Source organism: Myotis lucifugus, unplaced genomic scaffold, assembly GCF_000147115.1.
Source record: "Myotis lucifugus unplaced genomic scaffold, Myoluc2.0 scaffold_54, whole genome shotgun sequence".
NCBI classification, from domain to species: Eukaryota; Metazoa; Chordata; class Mammalia; order Chiroptera; family Vespertilionidae; genus Myotis; species Myotis lucifugus.
Genome location: NW_005871102.1, coordinates 4,985,750 through 5,000,883, shown reverse-complemented (window position 1 = coordinate 5,000,883; position 15,134 = coordinate 4,985,750). Strand labels below are relative to the sequence as shown.

The following is a 15,134-nucleotide window of genomic DNA, read 5'->3' as shown; positions in this document are numbered from 1 at the left end:
CGGGGGGGGGGGGGGGGGCTACATCTTCCTGTTACCCCCAACCTAGCTCCCGCCACTGGTGATGTGGTGGTGATCACCTCAAAACAGAAGGCACAGCGTGGGGCCAGCGCCGGCGCCCAGCCCAGCGACAGCACAAACGGGTATGCCAGAGTGGGGGGGCCAGAGTGTACCCCAGTCAGCGGGTGGAAAAAGGTGCGGCTCTGGCCCCCGCCTCTCGAGCACATCCGTTTGTGCTGTCGCTGGGCAGGGCTCCAGCACTGGTCCCCGTGTTACAAGGGGTGTTGCCCTAACTGGCCACAGAGAGGAAGACATGTAGGTTGACAACTGCACCTACAAACCCAACGCACATAACTCCTCATTTTCCCTAAGTCCCCCTCCTCTGGGGGGCCTTGCGAAGACCCTGGACCCAGCGTGTAGTCTTGGTGTGGTTTGGGTCCCAGGAGGCACCCATGCCAAGCCGGGACCCTGCTCCTTACTTCTTCCATTTCTCAATGACCGTGTCTCTGTCTCTCATTTTCTCACATCCCTCGTGGTGCATTTTCAGCACCTCATTTTCTTAGAAAAGGGGCAATCCTGGAAGCCTGCCTGGAACGCAGATACAGGCCCCCAGCCCCCAGGCCTGACCCTCGGCAGTACAGGGAGCAGAGTCTCATCCCACCCCAGTCACAGCCACTGCTCAGAAAAAACAATCACCTTCACTTTCCAGGCACCAGGAAGAACCAACCTGGGTCCCCGCCCTGCGATCCCCACCACCCTCTCGCCTCTAGGCCTGTGGTCCTGGCCCACACGGCACCGAGCCCGCCCGTTCCCAGTACCCGGTTGGCTCCAGTGGAGGACAGGCAGGGGGCCACGTGGCTCCATGGGTCTCCAGGGCGTCAATGAGCCTCTCCCGCAGCGTCTGCATGTCAGCTCCAGCCACTGTGAAGGAAGACGGACACGGGAGGGGCGTGAGGAGAGCAGAGGGGATCCAGCGCCCCCGTCAGCTTCACCCCCAGAAACAAAGGGCCCAGGAAGAGCAGAGCGTGTCAGGCCTGCTCTGCACTCACAGCCCTGCGCTACGCAAGGGGACTCCTCCCTCAGACCCGAGTCCCTCCTGTCAGGCCCGCACTCCTGATGCCAACCCCTGACATTTAGGGTGAGTCTGGGAACACGGGACCCTCCCCGCTCCCAGGACCCTGGACGGACCAATATGGAAGGGCTTGCCAGCCTCTGCTCAAAGGCACCTTCCAGCCGGGCTGGAAGGGCAGGTGGAAAACACATATGCTGCTTTCCGCCGGGGAACTCCTCACTCTGCAGACCTGGCTGCGCTTCTGTCCCAGCGGAAACCCCGGGACAGAGGGAGGCAGGAGAGGAAGACGTCACCAACGCCCACAGGCCAACGGCGGCCCGGACACCCACCTGCCAAGGTCGCTCCCGGGCCACTCTTGGAAAAGGCCTTGAAGAACTGGAAACAAACACACAGGTAGAGTCAGTGAGTGGCAGGTGCGGCTGAGGGCAAACGGGGTGCCTCCTGGAGCTGCATTCAGACCCAGCTGCTCACGAAACTGGCGGCTCTGGGCACAGCACCTAAGTTGGTGAGCGCCCGTTTCTTCACGGGGAAAAGCCGACGGAGCTGGACACAGACTTCCTCCCCCACTGTCCTCGCACCCAACCCCTAACCCACAGCCGGAGGCACCGAGGGAGGCTGGAGGCAGCCGCCCACACGCTGGACGGCAGGTGGCCGGGCTCACCAAGCCCCAGAGCCGGCACGAACGGCCGGGAAGCTGTGCTGCATGAAGGAATAGGAAGACCACTGCTACTGTCCCTTGCAGACCCATCTGACAACATGAAGTGAAGTGAGGTCAGACACGCCCTGGAATTGTCAGCCGCCCTCGGAGGCCATCTGCCCTGTCCCTGATCTTGGAAAAGGGGGTGGAGGCTGCTGTCTCTGTCCACACAACTCCCGCCCTGGCTCAGCCGACGCCCCACGTTCGGTCCTGCTGAAGGGTGGGCCAGAGCCTCTGAACAAACAAGTCTTGTAACAGACAGACCAATTGGACTCACCCCTTTGCCCTTTTCCCATTTACATGACACTCCAGGCCCAGTCTGTCACTCCTGGGTGAGAGGACAGACAGACAGACGGGAGTAAGAGAGCGGCCAGAGTTCAGTAGTCCTGCCAACAGCCACGGAACTGCTGGGAAAGAGCCCACGGGCCGGGAAGAGGACGTCTCCTGAGGTCTCTAACCTCGGGGCCACTTGTGAACACCTTTGGCCTCTGCCTCCAACAGAGTGGCCAGCTGGCCTTGCCCCAGGCTGGTGACGGAGCGCGGGCCCCTGCGGCACCCTGGCTGTGTAGGCAGTCATTAACCTCTAGGAACCGACATCTTTACAGCGAGGATGACACCATGTACCGTGAAGAACTGCTGTGAGGAGTCAGTGATAATACCTCTAAAGAGCTCAGTACGGTGCCCGGGAAATACAGTAAAGGGGCCACGAAATGTCATCATCATCATCCCTCCCCTTGTTCCTGCCTCTTAAACACCAGGTGAGAACATGAATGGAAACTTTCACTCTGGGTGAGAACCACCCACTGCCACCTGCCACGCACAGCTCCGTGTTCCTCATGGAGTTCTTTGCAGCGACTGAACACGTTTGGAATTAACAAAATCGCATGCTAGCCTGACCCTGGTAAAAATGATCGCAAGTGTCTTGGACTGTGACACGAGAGCAAATAGGAAAGCGTGTGCAGGCATTTAGGGCTGACGTGGTCTCTCACAAAACGCACCTCTCTGTGGTCCCGGTGCTCACACACAGGAACCCCGAGGCTGATCCTTACAGCTGTGGTTTCCATGGCGACGGCACCCCTTTCTGTACAGACAGACCAGGCCCCGGCTTGCTGCACAGGCAGAAGACACTCCTGACACCGAGAAGCCTGACACCGCTGGCTTTCCCAGGGCTACAGCTGGCATTTTCGGTGGCAGCAAAGTAGCACAGTAACTTCCTCACCACCGGCAGGCTACCAGGTGCTTACAAGAAGAGGCGGGCATTCCCTCCATCAAAAGGCAGCCTCCCGGACCTTCTGAAGGCCCAGCCACAGACGGGCGTGGAGTGAGTCACAAGTCGGGGTTAGCGAGAGTGACCCAGGGAGACGCAGGGACTCCAGGGAAGGGCTCACGTCCTTCCTGGCACCTCTGTGCTCCGCACCCCCCCCCCCCCGCCTTCCCTCCTGTCCTCAGAAGCTCCCATCCACCTAGTCCTAGAACAATGTCACCTTGAGCTCCTTAGGAACTTTTCCTGTCAATTAATCTTCCCTCTTTCCCCCTTTTCCGCCAGCTTCTCCGCTATGCCTAACAGATGCATGCAGATCCTCCTAATCAAAGCTGTTGTGGGCTTTTTTAAAGAGAAAGGACCAGAGGGGAAGGAGCATGGGAACAGAGAGCGGCCCGCCTTCCTCCCCCAGTTCCCTCCCCCAGTTCCGCACTGCCTGGTCCCCTGCAGCCAAAAGCTCCAGCCCGAATCCGAATCCGCTTCGCTCCTCCCACTTCCCTTCTCCCTTCGTGCCCAGGACCAGCCCGTGGTGCGCTCAGCGGACCGGACCGCCTCTGGCCAGTCCAGCGGCCTTCCTGCTCCCGCTGCAGTGTCAGAGCCATCACTGCCTACCTCCCCCCTGCCCTCCATGGCCAGGGTTTGCCATTTTTGTGCCACCTTTTCCTGACACTCTCCTCCTTTGCCTTCAGGTCACCACCCTCCCTCGTTTGCCTGACATGGACCAGGCCTTCTTGGCCACCTTCACGACCTTCCCCTCGCCCTTGTCCCAGTCTCGCCCTTGACTTCGCTCCGGGGCCACAACCCTCACCATGCCCTGCCCACCGTCTCTCCCACAGCCACAGGTCAGATTAAGACGCTCTTCTGTTTACAAACCCAGGGAGGCATCCTCACAAACGAGGGGCTCCACCTGCGCTCCTGAATGAATGAGTGAACGAACCCATGAGTGAAGGAACAAACCAACCCGAGTGTCCCCCTCGCCAACGTCTGACCCCTCTGTCTCAGGTCCTCGAGGTCCTAGACTTCTGCTTCTGCCTGGTGCCCTCCACACAGGGGTCGGGCAACACCCCCCTCACAGGGGTCGGGCAACACCCCCCTTTCTAAGACTGAGTCACCCCTCCCCCAACCTGTTTCTCCACCTCTGTTCCTACCTCGCCCAGCCCAGCACTGCCCTCCCCCACAGCCCCTCATCCAGTCAGCTGACAAGTTCTGAGGACCTGACCTTCGTGAACCCTCCTCAACAGTCCTCTAGGCCAGCCGCCTTGTCCGGACCAGGGCCGGCCCCGAGCTCCTGGCCTGCTGTGACAGTCCGCCCCGGGCCTCACTTCCTTTGAAGTTTTAACATGCTCAGTCTTTTCATTCCCCAACCATCTTCCTCTGCCACTTCGCTAACTCCCCTCGGGCATAATTCTGGTCTGGCGCGTCACCCCTCCAATCTCTCCCCGGACTCCTCACTGCCAATGAATGATGCCCAGCTCACCACATCCGAGACCTTCCAGGGCCTGACCCCAGACTTAGCTCCCACTGCCCCCCATTCCCTACACTTCAGCTTCAATGGACTTCAACCTGAACTTCCCACCCACCCGCCTGCCCACCTCCCTGACTGGGGCTGGGGGGCAGGACTGCCAATGGCTAGTTCATCTCTGCCAGCCCCATTGGGCGGGCACAGTGTCCGGGACATGGAAGTTACTCGAAGACATCTGTTCAGTTAAACTGAGAAGCTCTGCCCTTTGATCACCTTGGAGGCTCATGTAAAAGTCTCAGTAAAATCTAGTCGGGGCACATTTTTGCCCTCTTATTAAATCAGCTGTGGGAGGCGTGTGCCCTGCCCAAGGGAAACCACCGCACGCTGGGAAACAGGCAATTAGGGCTCCAGCGGCGAGTTTTCTTTTCTCCAGGAGCACCCGGCCCCTCTCCTTCTGTCCTCCTCAACCTCGGAGCCCCTGGAAGACCCCCGCATCTCCCCGAAGGCAGGAGACCTGCTGGCCCTGGAGACCAGCTGGCATCGGGCAGACCTTTACCAACCTAACCAGGAGCAACTGCCTTCTGAGGACAAAACAGGGCTGGGAGAAAGCACACTTTCTAGGGGTGACCATCAACGGCGTGGAATCCAAGCTTTTAGAACACGTTTTAAGAAATATAACTGAGTCCCCAAATACCTTAAGGCGAGCCCAGAGGCTCTGCAAGCATAACCATTCCTCCGTTGTGGACAGTTAGTGGAGGAGATGGCGGAAGGGCAGGTGACTGAGTGAGGGCCCCTCTCCTTTTTCCCGAGAGGGGCAGGTGACACCTTTCTGAGTCCTGTCCCCGCCGACATCACACCCTCTAGCAAGAGCCACATAAGGTAACGGCCCAGACTCCATCCGACCAGTGTCCACACTCCCAGCCTTGAATGCAAGGACGCGCCACGACTGGGCTCCCCGCTTCCTGGCATGACCTCAGCCCTGCACGGGAGCCTCCGCTCCGGCCAGACCAGTCTTCTCAGCACACCACATCCTTCCCACACGGGCCTTGGCCCCCCCCTCCCACCCTGCCCACACTCCTCTCTCCTAGCCCGACCCCACCCGTCCTTCCGCACCAAGCAGAGCTCCCCTCTCGCAGAAAACCCTCTCTGATACCCGAGGGGAAGAGCTCAGTGAGCCAGCACAGCCCCAGCATTCGCTGCCCACAGACCACCCACTGCCTGGCAACTCGATGGTGAGCTCTGTGTCCCTGTGGGCAGGACCTTCGTGTCCGGCCTCTCGGGTTCCTGGCCATGTCCACATGCCTGGCCTCTCCCACAATGGTGAGCACAGTGCTGTGCACCCGGCAAACACTCACGCAACAGCTGCTGATGGGCAGACCGCCTCCAGTGCAGTGCCCACCGAGGAGCCACCACGAGGCCCAGGGGCAACGGGACGGAAGACAGCCAGCGTTTAGTGAACACCAAGTAACACTACAGTGTCCCAGCACCTTCACACGGAAGACCTCATTTCACACTTGGCAACAACCTATTAGGTAGGTATTGTCATCCCACTTTTACCGACAGGGAAACCGAGACCTGTGGCTGGGGCACTCCCGTCACACACGGTAAGCACAAAGCCATGTCGGTTATCTCCTCGAATCTTGCAAAGGGGAGATTTCTGTCCTCTCCCACCCCCGTGCTGCTGGTCCCTGTCATCCTGATCCCACCAGGCCTTTGGCCACAAAGGGTCCTGGTCCATTACGTACTGAGGGGCAGCCCTGCAGCCCATGGCAAAGCCCTTTCCCCCCAGAAGTTCCAGCCTCCGTCCAGGTGCCAAGCACCACCCAGAACCTGCTGGGAACCAGTCCCTCCCCGCACTTTTGTTTTCTTCCAGCTGGGCTCCAGCTCCCGTCTGCGGGGCCCGCCCGGCAGCGCCAGGTGTTTGCTAAACAGGCTGGGCTGGTGGAAGCTCAGTTTGCTCATGGTGACAGAGGGCAGGAGGCAGAGGAAAGAGACAATGACACATGGGACAATGACCTGTCACTGGGGGTGGCCGGACTCTTGGGTGGGCCTGTCCCCGTCCCATCAGGAACTCGCTCTTCCCCTCTTCAACCCGTGTCCTTCTCTTGGTGCCCTCACAGCCTTGGAGGGTAGGACTGAGGACAGCAGACAGGGCCACCAGGCTATCTCTGGCCGTTCGCCAGCCGGGCCGACTGCTAGGGGGCCGACCGCTAGGGTCTGCCCCTCTTTCTAGGGCACAAAGACACGCTGCCCACAGGCACACCGGACTCTCACTGGCCAGAATCGTTGGAGTAGTGTTTTTCAAACACTGAAAGCAAACTAGCCGTCAGTTGTAAAGTCAATTTAGTGAGTCACAGTATTTTTAAAAAATAAGCAGAAGAGCCCAGCCAGTGTGGCTCAGTGGTTGAGTGTCGACCATGAACCACAGTTCGACTCCCGGGCAGGGCACATGACCAAGTTGCAGGCTCCATCCCCAATGGGGGGCATACAGAAAGCAGCCAATTGATGAGTCTCTCTCATCACTGATGCTTCTCTCTCTGCCTCTCCTTTCCTCTTTGAAATCAATAACAAATAAAAACATACAGAACAGAAAGGATCAGTGTGTACAGCACTTAGAATAGTGTTTCATGAAACATGTGTTTCTGTGATAACAGAAACCACCTCTGGGTCTCTGTTAATGTGCACCCCTCATGCAGGTCACACGAACAAAGTCTGGACGCCTCTGCTCAGGGTCTTAGAGCAGAGACCCGCCGGGAGCTCGACCCACGGGCGCCCTGAACTAGAGCCCCAAGCTCGGGGCACTGAGCGCTCTCCTTGCCGAAACTGACCTGCGGGCTCCTCGGGAGAGGCAGGGAGGTCACACCACTGCCTCCGGGGCTCTTAAGAAATGGGCAGGTGACTACCGGCCTGGCCACCCAGGTGCTGCCCGCGTGGAGGCAGGGGAAGGTCAGGGCCTTGGCTGGCACAGCCAGCTGGGCGGTTAAGGAGATGATTAATCACTCGAGGCATTCGGGCTGCGTGTGCTGCGTGACCTGGGTAGGCAGCGAGGAGCTGTTAGACGTCCTGGCTGCCTGGCCGCCTCCTTCACACCCACTGGGCCCAGCCTCTCCCAGGCAGAAACAGAAAGCCCACGAGCCAGGCCCCACAGAACCCCCACAGGGTGTCTTGACTTGGCCACGGTGCCAAGGCCAGGCCCTTTCCCTGTGCCGAGGCCCCACACCCCATCCCGGGAGACTCCCTGCTGCCTCGCTGGCTCCCACGGCTCCCACAGGGCTGCGCACCCTGGCTCAGCAGGGAACAGAGTGGCCCGTCCTCTCCCTGGGAACAATCTTCACTATTTTCAGTTACATATCTTGGGGCCAAGGAGAGGGCATGGCCCTGCCAGGGAGGTCTTTTAACTGGAAAGGGATGATTTACGAACAATCTCTCTGCTGCCACCTCTAAATGACAGGGCCGGAGCTGCTGGCTCACCACGCTGTTCCCCGGACCAGCCTGGCCTCAGTGACCAGGGGCTCGGCCTTGACCCTAAGTGGTCACAGCAGCGCGAAGGGAGCTCCATGGCCGTGGAAACCCTGAACCCCGGGGAACAGAAAGGTCGCATGGAGTCCGAGCCGGACATGGCTGGAGCCTGGGCCTGGCTTCCCAGATGAACAGAGTAATTAGGCTGAGCTGTGGCTCCCGGTTCTGCTGGGAACTCGAAGCCCGAGCGCAGAGATAGCTGGTTCCGGGGTCAGAGTCCTTTTGTGATGATTGTTAGTGGCTTTAGAGGAATCTGCTTTTCTAGATGCCGTTGCGGTGGGAGGAGGCTGACTATTTAGAACTGGAGCTAGAGAGACAGAGGTTCGGTTCCAGCCTCAGCCTGCGCCCTGGGGAGGGTGCTAGGTAGATCTGACAGCCTTGCTGCTCTGGGCTCTCAGGCCTCCCGATGAGAGCCCTGGACGGTGTTCAGACGTTAGTGGCTGGCTGGTGGGCAAGGCCTTGGCTACTCTGAGCCAGAGCTGTGGTGACGGTGCTGGGCCCCCGTGTGCTGGGTGTGCCACCAGCCTCCTGTGACGTGGTGGAGATCCCTGCCACCTAAGGCATTCTGGCATTGTGACCGTGGGGTGAGGCTGCCCTGACAAGTCACTTCCGAGCTACTGGGGTTCAAGGCACTTGTCTGATGAAGATGAGGCTTGCCCATGTCTCTGGGGGACCATTGGGCCACCTGAGTCTGATCCTGCCACAGACGAGTCAGTGCCTGAACCCTGGTTTTCTAGGGTTAGATCAGACCTCCAAAGCTAGGCGGTCAGGAGGGAGAGGAACTGGGAGGAGACCCCTGGGGGCTGGGAGCTCTCACCAGCCCGGGTGGTAATGTCTTCACAGCCGAAATCTGCCCACCCCCACGCCCCCCACACAGCCCCCTTCCCTTATAAAGGGGACTTGCCAGACTGTGTGAACTTCTTTCTTTCCTGCCTCCTAACTCACATCCCTTTTTGCCTTTTACGGTGTCTCAGCGGCTGGGATTTAAACAGACCAGGAGCACCAGAGAAGCTCAGAGCTGGCAGCCACTCGCCCACCCCACGCCCCTACCCGGCCCCCAGGCCTGCTCCCTGCTCCCTGTCACTCACCCTCACGGTCGGGAAGCCGGCGATGTTGAAGTCTCTGCAGACTGCGCTGTTGGTCTCGTCAGCACAGTCCAGGGCAGCAAGGTTCAGCGCCGGCCTCCAGTCTGCAAGGACAGAAACAGCCAGAGAAGGAAGAGGGGCTGGCACCTCTGCCTGCTCACCTCCCCCGTGCAACACCCACCCCCACCAACCCCCAAAGCCCCCCTTCCTCAGAAAAGACCCTCTGATACACAGTTAAGCAGCACAAGCAATGCTGTCTTGTGATGGCATCTGTGCTCCCCCGAACTGGGGGAGGGGGCTGAAGGGAGATGGCTTAGCAGGGAAAAGCCCTCTACGAGGACCAGTTCCAGAAGGGCGGAGAACACGCCTCAGGAAGTTTGAAATTTCCCAGGAGACCCTCGGAGACGTTTTTGACCAGAGGAACTGGCACTCAGCCCAGCTCGGGGGTGGGGTGGGTGGGTGGGTGGGACGCAAGGTGCTGGGGACCGACTCCCCAGCCAGAGAGGGAGGCAGGAAGTCCGGGGAGGAGGGGGAGGCACAGGGAATCTAGGAACCACAGGGAAAGAGCCCTGAGGTCAGAGTCCGGAAGGAGATTAACAGCTGCCCAGCCTCAGGCCCCAGGCTGCAAGTCCTCGTAACTTACTGGCAGAGAGAATGATGGCACCGTCCTGGGCCACAGCCCAGGATCTGGGAAACAGAAAACAAACTCATCTACCAGGCAGGCCTCCAGAGCTCCGATCAAGGTCACGGTGCCCCTTAAACACCCACCGAAGTTCCCCGTTACTACGAGGCTGCTCCGCTGGAAGGCGAGATCCATGTGAAGCCACAGGAAGGACGAGGTGGCGACGGGCTGGCGCCATGCCGTGCCGTCTGTTAGATCCCTAAAGGAGTTTGGGCACAGGAGGCCCTGCCCGGGGACTAAGCAGGGGCCTGGCAGGAGAGGTGGAAACTGAGTGGAACCTCGACAGCCAGTCCAGCTGACGGAACCGAGCGAGCAACACGAGAAGCAGGGGGTTGGGACCCTCCGAGGGAGACAGATGGCTGGAGAAGAGGCGCAGGGGTCCTGGGTGTGCTTTCGGGGCTGACTCCCACAGCACCTAGAGCCCCAGCTCTCTGGGCAGATGCACGAAGGAGGAAGCTGCCTGGTGCCACATGTGCTCCCCACAGGGCCCTACCCCTCCTGGAGTACAAGGTGGGGTGGGGGGTGGAGGGGTCGCCTAGTACCCATTAAGTGCAAATTCCTAATGTCTGAATAACACGCCTGAGAATCATGGCTTTGCCAGGATTTCTTACCTCACCCCGAACCCGTCCCTTACGATGTCTGAAAAAGCTATTTCAGAAGGCATCAGCGCTCCCAGGAACATGTTATGCCTAAGGGAGGAGCGTTAGCCTCACTTTCCACGAGACAGACCAGACGCAGAAAAGAGGCAGGACTCCTCCCTGACAACCCTGACCCATCCCTCAAAGGGAAAGACTGGTAGCAACTAAGCTGGTCCTTCTTGCGGGGACAGGAGGGAGGGGCCCGGGACCTGGAGGCAGGCCTGCAACAACACCCTCTCCCTCCCGGTCCCTCCTCCCCCCTCTTCCTTTCTTGCCTGGCAATCCACTCTTGGCACTGAAGCTTCTGGAATCCTGGCGGGAGGCAGTGAGTGGGGGTGGAGGGGAAAGAGGGACCGTGCTTAGTGTTTAGCGGAGACAGGTGGGCCACGTCTGGCCATGCCACTTCCCCAACCCCCACTGCTCTTTTGGGGAGCTCTCTCGGCTCCCCTGGCACATGAGGGCGGCAGTTTGCGTTTATCCAAATGTCTGCAGGCTGGTGTGCACCCTTTGGCTTTAAATCACTTGCCGAGCAGCCTGCACAAACTGGCCGTGCTCAGGGCAGCATCTCTCCGGCCTCCCGGACACCCTGCCCCCCGGGCGTTGGCACCACTGGAAGGGGCAGAGTCGGGCAGTCGGCCACACAGATCCGGGACTCCCAGCTGGACTCCGAATCCCGTCCACCCTCCCTCCCAAGTCTCTCCTCATCTCCTCCCCATCCTACGTTCTTTACTCGCCTCACCACTAACCCACCCTCCCTGGCTAGTGCGTTTCTCAGGGCAGCCCCTCTCCAGAAACTGCTCTCACCAGCCCACCAGCCACCAAGCGAGCCTTTCTACCTGCCCGTGTGGTTGTGCCACTCTCTACTCAGGATTCTCCGGTGGAATTCTCCCATTGCCTTTAGAAGGAAATCTACAGCCCCACGGCCATTCTCCACGTGTCCCCTGCCCACCCAGCCCCCTCTCTCCACTTCCCCCAAAGGCTGAGCTTTTCTTCCATTTGTCGGGAGCACTCGGCCCCCCAGGAAGAGCTGCCCTACAGGCCCAAGGCTCTGCTTGTGTTTCTTGTGTTTCTACCACATGCTTACAAGCCTGTCCATCCCCAAATGTCTTTTCATTTTTGCATCCTCACTGCCTAGCACACAGTAGGTGCTTAGGGACGGCTGACTGGTTATTCAGTCGCCCTAGGCCAGGAACGGCTCCCAGCTGCCCTGTGCAGGAGCATCTGCTCTCAGCCTCAGTGTATCCCCAGGTCCAGGGAGGGGGTGAGGTTAACACCAGTCACCTGCAAATGCAGGAGGAAGAGCGGCCCAGGCACAGGGTTTTGCCCTGGATCACAGGGAAGAGCACCCAGGCTTGCATTCTATAGCTCCTTCCTGCCCAAATGAGGCCCCGGGAGGGTGGTCACCCCCATGGCCACCTGGCATACAAGAGGCCTGGCTCCTTCTGTTCTGCATCTAAGGCTCTGTTCGCCTGGTACGGGGAGACCCACAGAAGAGGCCTGGCTGTTTTCAAGAGAGTCAGCAAGTCAACTAAACCTAAGGGCAGAGCTGAGAGGCAATTTCGCATCCTTCCACCGGGGAGGGCCGGGCAGGGTGACCGAGGACCACAGGCCTCGACTGCCCTGCTCCTCTCTAAGAAAGAGATCAACCGAAGGACTTGTATGCATGCATATAAGCATAACCAATGGACATAAGACACTGGGGGGTAGGGGAGGCCAGGGGATTGTCAAGGGCGGGGGGAAAAAAGGACACATATGTAATACCCTTTGTAATACTTTAAGCAATAAAAAAAAAATCAATAAAATATATTTTAAAAAAAAGAATGCAAGTCACCATCCCTCGGGCCGGAGTCAGTACCCGCTGCCCCCTGGGGCACAAAGACTCTGAAGGGATGGGGAGGGGAGAGAAGAGAAGAGAAAGGTAGCGTTCAGTGAGCACCCAGGGGACACCCAGGTGGTCCACTCCACCCCCGCCACTTGAGGTGCTGTCATGGCCCCGCTTTACCAGCAAGGACAGGGACTGAGAGGCCGCCAGCCGCCCGGGGGCTCCCAGGCTCGCCTCACCGGGGTCAGGACACCACCTCTGTTTTTTCAGTTTGCTCATTCCCTTCCGGAGAGAGGGAAGAGTAGAACCAGCTCTGTCTTCCGGTTCCACAGCAGTCTCTGTAGCTCACACGGTCAATATCACAGACTCAGCTCTTACTTGGATGAGAGTGATATTACGTGCCTGAGGGTTTACCATGGGCCTTATTGATCGAGTTTAATGGTCCTAACTACCCTTTGAGAAAAGTAAGGTGCTTATCTCGAGGCCTGCTTTCCTGGACTGCGAAACAGAGATTAGAATGCCATGTCCGAGGCACACAACCAATCAACGGTGAATCTGGGATGTGAACCCAGAAAGTGAGCCCCTCTGCTGGTCTCGAGGGCCCAGGACCGAACAGAGAGCTGCTCTGTTGGCTTCCCTACCAGGAGGCTCAGGGCAGGTGGGGCTGGTGGTAAGGACAGGGGATGCCTGGGAGTTCCCAGCCCCTTGCTCCTGGGCGGTCTTTGCCTCCTTCTCTTTAAGCCTGATTCCCTGCACCTCCAAGAAATGGAACCAGGGCCTCTTCTTACCTGCCCCAGACCCAGGGGGAGGGAGAGGGGGAGGCTGGGGTCGGTCAGGTGCTGGGAGAGTCCTGGCTGGGGAATGTTTCTCAGGAATATCAATGTCAATACCTTAATGAGCCATAATGACATAAAGATCTGGTCTGCAGAATCACCGTGGCCTGACTATGCATCACTCTAGTAACAGCGCAGGAGTGGAGAGGGCCTCGTCTGGGTGCGCCACGTAAAGCAAAGGGCACCGCTGTCACCGGAACGGAACCGGTGAGAGAGGCTTTTTAAAGTGGCAGGTGACTTAAATACCATCACCTGCAGGCCTAACACCACAAGATCAGCAGCAGCAGTCCAGCCCTGCTCCTGGGGAGGAAAAAACCTCCCAGTGCGATTACTGGCCTGGCAAAGCAAGTTCTCCACGAGCAAGATAGTAAATGAGCCAGTGCAGCGGGGATGCGTGGGGAGGCAGGCGTGACCCAGACAGCTGTGACCCGGACTTGGGGTGGTGGCTGAAGGGACACTCTGTGGTAAGGGGATGATGGGCTACTTCTGAGGTCCCAAGCAATGCCCTGCCCCGCTCACAAGTCCAGGAAGGGGCACTGGACCCAGAGTCGACCGTGTAGATGCTCCATGGCAAACACAAGGCGAGAAAAATGGCCGTGAGGCCTGTGGGTGGTAAGCAAGCCTGGGTCTCTACTGAGGCAGAGGCCAGACCACCAAGAGCCAGCCAGGTCCAGTGGTCAGAACCAGAGCCCCACCGAAGTGTCTAGGAACTGTCCTGACACAGGGAGTCAGCCAGTCCTATGAGGTCACCACCTCGTCCCTTCCTCCCCGTGGCAGGCTTATGGGCAGTGAGGTCACGAGATGAACAAAATACCTTCCCTGCCCCTCACACCTGGCTGACACCCCAGGCCTGAGTCAGGAGGAACCACAGAGCCAGCCGAAGGCCCGGTCACTCACATTCACATGAGTCCTGTGAGGCTCATGCCACTGGCCTGCATGAGTGTTCAGTGGGCCCCGGCCCCGGGCCAGGCTCTGCGCTAGGCATCGCAGGGGTACGTGGAGGAGGGCTGGTCTGTGCCCTGGAAGAGAAAGGGAGGCAAACCAACACTGCTCACCACCACTCAGACATCCGTGTCTCATCTCCACAACCTGCACAGGCCGGGTCCCACCTGGCACTTCCTTCCTCCTCCCCCCACCTCTCCACCGGCCCAGGCTCTGCAAAGTCAGAAAGGGCTGGGCTCAAGGACCTCCTCTAGCATCTATGATAGAAGACAGCATCTATTGCTCAGATCTCATAAAGATGATACAGAACAGTGGCCAGGAGAGGCCCTTAGCAAAGTGCCTGGCATTAGGGGAGGGTGTAATTCCTAACTGCTTGAATGAAGGCCTCCTGTGACTTTCCCCTTCCCTGAATTCCTGCAACAAGAAATGACTCAGTGCCCTGGCCGGTGTGGCTCAGTTGGTTGGAGCATCGTCCCGTGCACTGACGGGTGGCAGGTTCGATTCCCAGTCAGGACACATACCCGGGTTACAGGTTTGATCTCCACTCAGGGTATGTACAGGAAGCAACCAATCGATGTTTCTCCCTCTCTCTCTCCTTCCCTCTCTCTCAATAAAAAAGAAACAAACACAAACCATAATGGATACAGACAACAGGGGGGTGAGGGCATGAGTGGAGGGTAGGGGTGGGGAAATGGGGGGATAAGGACACATATGTAATACCTTAATCAACAAAGAAAGAAAGAGAGAAAAAAAGATACCAGCACTCGGTCTAGAGCCCACCCTAACTCAGAAAAAAAAAGAGAGAGAGAGAAAAATTATCTTCTTATTTCATTAAATAGTCCAATATACTGTTTGTTTAAAACAATTAGAATATCTGATTCTAAAGTAAAAAATTTTTTTTAGGTTGTGGCATTTAAATCACTTGAATTTTACACATTATTTTGATAGTAATTAATTTTTCCTTATTGTTCAAAAGGTTATTGACAAGTATCCAATGTCATGTTAGTTCAATTTGTTGTGAAAATGTTACCTACATTAAAAGTTAAATACTTATAAAAATAAATAAATAACATAAAAGGAAACCATGTCCTCAGATAAGAATTTTAAAAATCTTTAAAAAAAGA

General features: G+C 57.9%; 1 protein-coding gene and 1 long non-coding RNA gene across 2 annotated transcripts in view; both read right to left on the bottom strand.

Annotated features, from left to right (window-relative positions):
* QSOX1 (quiescin sulfhydryl oxidase 1) overlaps positions 1 to 9,968 on the bottom strand; it is a 25,683-nt gene extending 15,715 nt beyond the window's left edge. The window contains exons 1-5 of the mRNA XM_023754003.1: positions 9,862 to 9,968; positions 9,737 to 9,780; positions 9,097 to 9,197; positions 1,399 to 1,444; positions 816 to 918 (exon numbers count right to left, since the gene is read on the bottom strand). Coding sequence (XP_023609771.1) covers positions 816 to 918; positions 1,399 to 1,444; positions 9,097 to 9,197; positions 9,737 to 9,780; positions 9,862 to 9,953 — 386 coding nt within the window. The 5' untranslated portion in view covers positions 9,954 to 9,968. The remainder of the gene's footprint in view (positions 1 to 815; positions 919 to 1,398; positions 1,445 to 9,096; positions 9,198 to 9,736; positions 9,781 to 9,861) is intronic.
* Positions 9,969 to 12,171: 2,203 nt separating this feature from the next.
* On the bottom strand, positions 12,172 to 14,062 carry LOC106697208. Its single transcript, XR_001348256.2, has 2 exons — positions 13,966 to 14,062; positions 12,172 to 12,294 (listed from the first exon to the last, which is right to left on the bottom strand). It is a non-coding gene; the product is annotated as an uncharacterized LOC106697208 (long non-coding RNA).
* Positions 14,063 to 15,134: the final 1,072 nt, after the last annotated feature.